This window comes from Dipodomys ordii, unplaced genomic scaffold (assembly GCF_000151885.1).
Source record: "Dipodomys ordii isolate 6190 unplaced genomic scaffold, Dord_2.0 Scaffold156, whole genome shotgun sequence".
Lineage (NCBI taxonomy): Eukaryota > Metazoa > Chordata > Mammalia > Rodentia > Heteromyidae > Dipodomys > Dipodomys ordii.
This window is the reverse complement of record NW_012267372.1, coordinates 2436769-2445833: the sequence shown is the minus strand read 5'-3', so window position 1 is coordinate 2445833 and position 9065 is coordinate 2436769. Positions and strand designations below refer to the sequence as shown.

At 53.2% G+C, this 9065-nt stretch overlaps 1 protein-coding gene across 1 annotated transcript in view; it reads left to right on the top strand.

Annotated features, from left to right (window-relative positions):
* Nucleotides 1-8749, top strand: part of LOC105998102 (chromosome unknown open reading frame, human C19orf47) — a 19880-nt gene extending 11131 nt beyond the window's left edge. The window contains exons 2-8 of the mRNA XM_013032719.1: nt 52-166; nt 2384-2465; nt 3887-4024; nt 5307-5456; nt 6314-6384; nt 7590-7941; nt 8461-8749. Coding sequence (XP_012888173.1) covers nt 52-166; nt 2384-2465; nt 3887-4024; nt 5307-5456; nt 6314-6384; nt 7590-7941; nt 8461-8540 — 988 coding nt within the window. The 3' untranslated portion in view covers nt 8541-8749. The remainder of the gene's footprint in view (nt 1-51; nt 167-2383; nt 2466-3886; nt 4025-5306; nt 5457-6313; nt 6385-7589; nt 7942-8460) is intronic.
* Nucleotides 8750-9065: the final 316 nt, after the last annotated feature.

Genomic DNA, 9065 nt, shown 5'->3' with positions numbered 1-9065 from the left:
GGGGGGGGGGGGGAGGCGGAGCTGGCCCGGCCACCTTCCCCTTCCATGCAGGATCCAGAAGAGCATGCTGCTGGACCTCAACAAGGAGATCATGAACGAGCTGGGCGTGACGGTTGTTGGGGACATCATCGCCATCCTCAAGCACGCCAAGGTGGTGCACCGCCAGGTGGGTGTGCTGCTGCAGCGCCAGCAGTAGACCTGGTGCCAAGGCCGGGTCAGCTGTTTGCTGTGTGCCACAGGCATGTCACCTCACCTCTGTGACTTATTTTCTCTGTTCAGAGAGCATGTCTATTGTGAAAGGTGTTTTTGAGTATTAAGTGGACAGGCACAGGCAAAACTGCTAGAATCTGGCCTCAAGAAACGTTCTCTGTAATTATGATCGTTGCTGACTCTTATTTTCCTCATTCTGATTGTCACCTGCCTCCCTGGCCTTCTCTGTCCAGGCAGGAGTTTGTGCTGTGGGACTGGGGTGACATCCTGACCCTTCCAGTATGGCTTCTCCATTTGTCATAGTGACCCACCTCCCCACACCTCTGAATAGGCTGCACACCCTGCATCGGGTGCTGGTGTCTTTACCAGAGATCATGTGGCCTGGAGGGAGGTCCTTACTGAGTACCTGCGAGGTATGGGGTGCTATCTCTATCCGCTGCACACAAGAACTCCTTGATCCCTTAGGACTCCGCTGGCCCCAGCAAAAGACTTGCTGCAGAGCTGAGCTCTCAGGACCCTGCTTTATCCCTATATGGTTTCTGATTCCTTCTAGTAGCTTCTTCTAGCTCAGGCTTAGGCCTTGAGCTGTCCATCCTATGGACAGGATTCCTCAGTAATGCTTCCTCAAAGAGGGATATTAGCTCAGTGGAAAGGGCAATGTGCCAAACGTTCTTTTTTTCTGTAAGCTTTTTGTTTTTATTTATTTTTTTGTCATGGGGCCTGAACTCTGGGCCTGGGCGCTGTCCCTCAGCTTTTCAGCTGAATCAGCTGAAGGATAGCACTCTACCACTTGAGCCACAGCGCCACTTCTGGCTTTTTCTGCTTATGTGGTTCTGAGGAATTGAACCCAGGGCCTCATGCATGCAAGGCAAGCACTCTACCACTAAGCTACCTTCCCAGCCCCTTGTTTTTAATTTTTTGTGGTAAGCATGCTGGGGCTAGAACTCAGGGCCTCCTACATGCTGAGCAAGTGCTCTACCAACAAACTCCTTTCCCGGCCCCCTGTTTGTTCTTTAAACTTTTACGGGTGTGTGTGTGTGTGTGTGTGTGTGTGTGTGTGTGTGTTCCTGAAGCTTGAACTCAAGGCCTGAGTGCTATCCATGAACTTTTTCACTCAAGACTGGCTCTCTATCACTTGAGCCACAGTTCCACTTCCAGCTTTTTTTGGTAGTTAATTGGAGATAAGAGGCACAGATTTTCCTTGCCTGGGCTGGCTTTGAACCATGATTCAAAGTCTATTTTCATTGTCCTTTCCTTGTTTCAATAGTCTTGACCATTTTGGTTATAGGGATGGAGACCAAACCTAGGGCTTTGAGATTGCAGGGCAGGCTCTCTGCCACTGGCTGCCTTGACAGTTTTTTTTTTGTTGTTGTTGTTGTTCCCCACGTGCCCCCTCCTTCCCCGCAGTGGCCTGGGCACTGTCCCTGAGCTTTTGTGCTCAAGGCTAACGCTCTACTACTTTGAGCCATAGCTCTACTTCTACTTTTCCGGTGGTTAATTGGAGATAAGAGTCCCATGGAGCCGGGCACTGGTGGCTCCCGCCTGTCATCCTAACTACTCAGGAGGCTGAGATCTGAGGATTGCAGTTCAAAGCCAGCCCTGGCAGGGAATTCCATGAGACTCTTATCTCCAATGAACCACCAGAAAACTGGAAGTGGCGCTGTGGCTCAAAGGGGTAGAGTGCTGGCCTTGAGCAAAAGAGCTCAGGCATAGTGCCCAGGCCCTGAGTTCAAGCCCTAAGACTACCAACAACAAAAATTAATCTCTTACACTCTCCTGTGCAGGCTGGCTTCAAACCATGATCCTCAGATCTCAGCCTCCTGACTAGTTAGGATTATAAGGATGAACCACCATTGCCCTGCCCCTTGACAGTTTTAAAGTTCTGCTCAGATATTTCAGGGACCATCCCTTTGTTTCTGGGTACGTGATACTTTCCTCTGGTCAGGAGCAAGATGGTTCATGCCTGTAATCCCTGCCCTCAGGAGGTAGAGGCCAGCCAGCTGCATAGCAAGTTTGAGGTTAGGCTGGGCTATTCACTGCGACCTCTGATCTCATCTCCAAAAAACAAAATGGGTCAATGCTGCTTCTTTGGTGTTGGGTTTCTGACCCTCCAACTGCTGCCCAGATCTCCAGTCCCCATTCCTCTGGCTGACCCTATTCCTATTTTTCATAGGACATATGCAAAGCTGCCACGGAGTCGGTGCCCTGCAACCCCAGCTCCCTCTCAGGCGAGCTTCGCCGTGCCGCCTCTAGCGGTGAGTGTTGTATGTCCAGAACCTCCTCCTTCATGGCCCTGGCAGGAACAGGGAAGGCACTTTTGTTTGTCCCATCCTGTGGTTTGCACAGGTAGAAACAAAGCCACCTGAGGCCCTCCTTCCCAGGGAGACAGTAGACTGGGCAGCAAGTAGCCATTGTCTGTCATCTGTCTGTCTGTCTGTCTGTTTCTGTACTAAAGATTGAACTCAGGGCTTTGCGCTCACTCCCAATCCATGTGTGTTTTTTTTTTTTTTTGGGGGTCGTGGGGCTTGAACTCGGCCTGGGGGCTGTCCCTGAGCTCTTCAGCTCAAGGCTAGCGCTCTACCACTTGAGCCACAGTAGTGGTTTATTGGAGATAAGAGTCTCACAGTCTTTCCTGCCCGGGCTGGCTTTGGGCTGGCTTTGAACTGTGATCCTCAGATCTCAGCCTCCTGAGTAGCTAGGATTACAGATGTGAGCCACCAGCGCCTGGCCATGTGCTTGTTTTTGTGCCAGTTCTGGGGCTTGAACTCAGGATCTGTCCCTGAGCTTTTTTGCTCAAGGCTGGTGTTCTGCCACTTGAGCCACAGCTCCACTTCTGACTTTTTTGGTGGTTCATCGAAGATAAGAGTCTCATGGACTTCCTTGCCCAGGCTGGCTTCAAACCTCTATTCTCAGATCTCAACCTCCTGAATAGCTAGGATTATAGGTGTGAGTCACTAGCACCTGGCTTTTTTAAAAATCATTTTTCGAGATGGGGTATTTTGTTGTGTAGCCCAGGCTGGTCTTAAACTCTTAACTGCAAATGACCCTCCTACTTCAGACTCCTCAGTAGCTGGTACTACAGGTGCTCACCACTATGCCTGGCAAAACTGTGGTTATAAACACAGACATTTATTCCTTATGATTTTATGGGTTGGCTTGTTATTTGGGCTCAGAGCCAGCTCTGACATCTCTGGGATCTCATGGATCCCAGTGGTCCCATGGCAGCTGAATTAAGGTTGGATGATCAGTGATGGCTCCATTCACAGGTCTGGTAACTTTGTTATTTGGGCCTACAGAGGTGACTTGGCCAGTGCTACTTGTTGCACAGCAGGCTAGCCCAGGCATGTGCCCACTGCAGTGGTCTCCGTAATAGCAGGCCCCAGTGCTCAAAGCCCCTTGCATAGTATTTGCTCTTTTTTAATTGTCAAGAGAAGTCATGTGGCTGAGCTCCATCTATGTGGGCCAGAGCAACCCAAAGGCATGGATGTGGGGAAATGGAGCCAATCAGGGCTCATTTCCACAGCATCCATAGCACAGCCCCAGGAAAGGATTCCACTATGGTGAATGGCTTTCCAGTCATAGGACACTCCATGCAGCCCCATGCTCACTGACCCCAAGTTCCAGTTCTTCCTCCTGGGAGCACACCCAATCAGAGCATTGCTGTCCTTCCCTGCAGCTGCCTCCCGAATGATCGCCAACAGCCTGAACCGAGACTCCCCGCCCAGCACTCCCCCCAGGCGGCCAGACACCAGCACCTCCAAGATCTCTGTCACTGTGTCCAACAAGATGGCTGCGAAGGGTGCCAAGGCTGCCGGTGAGGAGGCAGGCTGTGGGGGAGGAGCTGGAGAATATAGATGCAAAGGTTTTGATGGTGGGGGTTGTGTTCCCCATACCCTAGGTGTGTGGAGTATGTGGGCCTGAATTACCTCTGAATTCGGCCATCATCTCCACCCTGGGAGCCTCCCCTTCCTGGTGGTTCAGGCCCCATGACTGACAAAAAAGTAAGAGTCTCAGACTTTTCTGCTGGACTGGCTTTGAATGTGATCCTCAGATCTCAGCCTCCTGAATAGGATTATAAGTGTGAATCACTGATGCCCATCCTGGAATTTTTGTGTGTGTGCCAATATCTGAGTTTGAACTCAGAATCTCTTGCTCAAGCTTCCTTGCTCAAAACTGGCATCCTACCACTTGAGTCATGCCTCCAGTCTGCCATTTTGCTACTTAATTGGAGATGGAATTACAACAAATTTTCTGCCCTTGCGGGCTTCCACAAGTAGTCCCCTAGGTCTCCTCCTGAGTAACTAGGATAATAGGAGTGAGCCACTGTGCCCGGCTTGTTTAATTGAAGTGTAAAACCAGATGTGGTAGCCCAAGTCTGTAATCCCAGCCCTTGAATCTGAAATGTTCCAGGCTAGCCTGGGATCGCAGTTAGTTCAAGGACAGACTGGGCTGAAAAACAAGCAAGCCCTTTGCTATTACAAAGAAAAGGGCACCCTTCTGCCTGGCAGCAGCTATTAAGTAGGCTGGGGCAGGGGAGTCTAGTAAAAAAAGCATAATTTATAATTTACTTTTTCACCCTGGATAGTCGCTTTTTTTTTTCTTTTTTCTGGTAGGGGGAATAAACCCAGGATGTTGCACTTGCTAGGCAAGTGCGTTGCCAGTTACATGCCAACCACTGTAATTTCCAAATGGAAATTATTCAGCTTGATTACTTGTTAAAAACTGAGCATTTAAAAAAAATAAAATAAAATAAAAAGTGAGCATTTAAAAAAGAGAGAATGGGAGAGAAAGAGAAGAAAAAAAAGTGTAGCTGTGAAAGTGGTACTTGTGGTGTTCTAGAACCTTCCCACTATCCAGTGAGTTCCTTGTGTAAAGAGATTAGGCTGGACCCTGGTGGGCCACAGACAGCCTGAGATCCCCAGAGCTTCCTGTGACCTCATCCAGGCCTGGGAGCTCCTGGCTATGTCAGGGCTGTAGGATAAGGGGTTCCGGTCAGGCACGGGTAGAGATGAAGGGCAGCAGTGTGCCCTCTGCCAGTGCCAGGAGAGCGGCCTATCCCGGTGGGTGCTGACCTTGTCCATGTCTCCCCACCGCAGCTCTGGCCCGCAGGGAGGACGAGAGCCTGGCTATTCCTGCCAAGAGGCGCCGGGTCACTGCGGAGATGGAGGGGAAGTACATCATCAACATGCCCAAAGGCACCACCCCCCGCACCCGCAAGATCCTGGAGCAGCAGCAGGCCGCCAAAGGTACTGGCCTGGGGTGCACATGGCATTGTGCGCATGCTCAGGGCACGCTGGCCGGCATTGCAGATGGCTTCTCCACCCCTCGTTCCTGAGGGCGGGGCATGGAGTCTGGGAGGGCTTTCATTTTTATGCCAATTCTGGGGCTTAAAGTCAAGGCCTGTCACTTGCTCACAACTGTCTCTACTCCCTGAGCCATACCTCTAGCTTTTTGCTGGTTATGTGGAGATGGCGTTTCTTGGACTTTATTGCCTGGGTGAGCTTTGAACTATGATCCACCTGTTCTCAGCCTGAAGAGTAGTTAGTTAGGATCACAGGCATAAGCCACCAGTTCCCAGCAAGATTTGTGTTTTACTTAGGGAAAGCACTCATGATCAGATCTTCAGAGGCTGTGTCCCCAACGTAAAAGGAATAGGAGGGGCTGGGACGATGGCTCAGTGGTAGAGTACTTGGCTCCCATGCATGAGGCCCTGGGTTCAATTCCTCAGCACCACATAAACAGAAAAAGCGGAAGTGGTGCTTGGCTCAAGTGGTAGAGCACTGCCTTGAGCTGAAGAGCTCAGAGATAAGGCCCAGGCCCAGAGTTAAAAAAAGCCCCACGACCGACCAAAAAAAAAAAAAGGAGTAGGATTTAGAACCCCCACCCCCATTTCATGAACTTGTACTAAGGTACTGGGAATTTGCAGTATCAATTTGAGTTGATCTTTGGCATTTGACATTAGCCAGTGAGGAGGCAAAACTTGACCATCCCTGCTGGGGCTGAGTGACCGGTGGCGGTGCCAGCTGTGCAATCCCTTAGTATCTGCACCCGGGACCCCAAGAAGGGCTCACAGTGCTCCCTGATAGTTTCATTCTCTTCCCAGGTCTCTATAGGACATCTGTGTTCGACCGCCTTGGCGCTGAGACCAAGGCAGACACAACCACAGGAAGTAAGGTGAGTGGCATGGAGAAGTGACTGCCCTGGACATCTCTGCCCTCTCCCCGCACCTGCCCTGGCCCACCTCCCAGCCCCACTTCTCTTCGTTGCTCTGGTGGCTTTCCTGGCTCTCTGATCACTACTAGGTTTCCTCCCTGCAGCTACCCCTTTCCTGAGGCCCAGCTCAGGGTGCCCACCTTCCCACACCAATTCCTGAGTCTGAGGATTCCATGTCCAGCTCCACCACCCTCCCTCCTTGGAGAGGGCGGTGACCTCTTGATCAGTCCCCACAGCTGCCACCACTGCAGGAGCATGTGCTGTTGTGCTGTAGTAGACAGCTGTCCTCCTCCCCCTCAGAGACCCAAGGCTTTTCTGTGCCTACTATGAAATTCACACTTCTTGCTGGGGCCCCGGAGCCCACTGGCTGTCTGGGTGACCATGGCCAGGCATTTAAATCCTTATGCCTATTTCCTCAGATCAGGCAGGTACATGTGAGAGGGGGCATCTTGGGGGAGGTAAGCGCACCTTAGATGCTACCTTTGAGGGACTCTATAGAACATTTCCTTCCTGCCAATCACCAGCGCACGCTCTGCCTCTGTCCCGCCTCCCACAGTGACATGGCAGCCATGTGGAAGCACTCAGGGGAGGGGCTGTGTCCTAGTGAGTAGTGAGTGTTCATTAAGTCTGATTCCCCTGGAGGGCCTGGCCGTCCCTTTCTTCCCTGTCTCCCACCCTCAGATCTCTCTCTGTTCACACTCCTTGAAGAATACACCGCTGTCTGACAGAAGCACTGGTGGTGTCGTGTCTGGTTCCATGCCTGACTCCCTACTGGACCGTAAGCCCCTGAGGGCAGGCTAAGGCCGTCCTGGCCATCTCTAGGTCTCTAGCCTGCCCAGCCTAGGACAGAGTGCAAAGTCAGGCTCACCAGATGACCGAAGGCATCTTTGTCTCTGTGCTGTCCTACAGACCTGGCCACTGTCTTCCCTCTGCGTGGCACATGCTGTCCCCCCATGCCCACATGAGCCCACTTCCTCTGGCTCTCAGAGCTCAGTAGCTGTGCTCTTTGTCAGGGAACCTTCCGATCTGCCAGGCCAGCTCCCTGAGTCCCCCATCACGGTCCTCACCACTGTCTCAGTTGTCACCCATGGCTGTTCCCCCTCCACTTGCCCCCTGTGTGGAGGAGGAGGTGGTAGGTTGAGTGACTCGGGCCTCTCTGATGACAGCCCACAGGAGTTTTCAGCCGCCTGGGGGCCACCCCAGAGATGGATGACGATCTGGCCTGGGACAGCGACAATGACAGCAGCAGCTCTGTCTTGCAGTATGCTGGGGTCCTGAAGAAGCTGGGGCGGGGCCCAGTGAAGGCCAGTCCCCAGCCAGTCCTGCCCGTCAAAGCCAAGGCCACAAGCTCCAAGGCAACAGTACCCACTGCCCCAACGCTGCGGCGCCTAGCGCTCTCCTCACCTCCCAGGCTCGAGAAGAAGTCGGAGTCCCTGGCCAAAGTGAGCATCATCCACAGACTGGGCAAGGCTGCCCCAGTGCCCGAGGCCCAGGACAGCCAAGTCACCAGCACCAAGAGTAAGTCATCAGCCAAGGTGAAGGTCACCATTAAGAGGACTCCGGTGGGGCCCCGGGGAAGCAGTTCCAGCGAGGGCCTTGGTGCCCAGATGGATCACACAGGCACCGTGAGCGTGTTCAAAAGACTGGGCCACAGGACCTTCTAGCCCACGTGGAGGGTGGGAGAGGGGGGCGGGCTCCCTGGTCCCTCCTCCTGCTGATTCTGGACAACATGGCTGGGCTGAGCCCTCTGCTCTGGGATAGTCACTGTGGCTGGACCTCACCTGCTCTGGGATGGCCCCTTCTCTCCTGTCCTCTGCCCTCCCCCATGGCCTTGGCAAGACCCTGCTTTTCTACCTCTCCCTAGCACCCTCCCCTCTCAGCTGCCCCAAACTCCCTCTCCCTATTCCTCGTCCACAGAGACTTCACCCTAAGGTCCCCTCATATCACCCCCCCACACACTTACTTCCCTTACCCCTCTAGCCTCCCTTCCTCTCTTCACTCTTTCATTTCTCTTCTGTTTTCTGTCCCGGTGGCAAGGCCCGACTCTCCGCTGCATCCTGCCCGACCCTCCTGCGCCTCCGGCCTCTCAGCGACCCCCTCGCCGACGCTGGCGTTGAGCCTGTTGAGACTCTTAGCTGTCCCTGGGCTGCTGTGGGGTACCTGGGTGTGTTTTCCTCTCAAAAGCCCTGCCCGGGACTGGTGGGCAAGGGGGTATCACAGGGGAGACTGATCGGAGAGAGAAAACAATGGCGTTTTAATATATTTTTTGTGACTTCCCATCTGTTTCCCTCCCCTCCTTGGGGTGAGAGGCAGGTCAGGTTTTCACACCAACACAGTGCTGGGGTTGCAGGGGCGGGGCGGGGGGTGTCACTGGCTAAGTGACGGGGCTGGATCTCGAAAAGCTGAGTTCCTGCACACACTCAGGCCCCATCTCCATTCTGTTAAGCCACCTCCTCCCCCTACAAACAGAGCTGTCACTCTGCCACCTCCCATCCTGTTTCTGTCACTCTGCCTGTTGTTCCTACCTGGGCTCCATTTGTGAGCACTGATGGGTCCACTCTCGCTCCTTGCTCTCAGCAGCCACACTTCTGTCCTAGAGACTGCCATGGGCAGGGCAGGCCAGGCCTCCCCCTCCCCCCCCC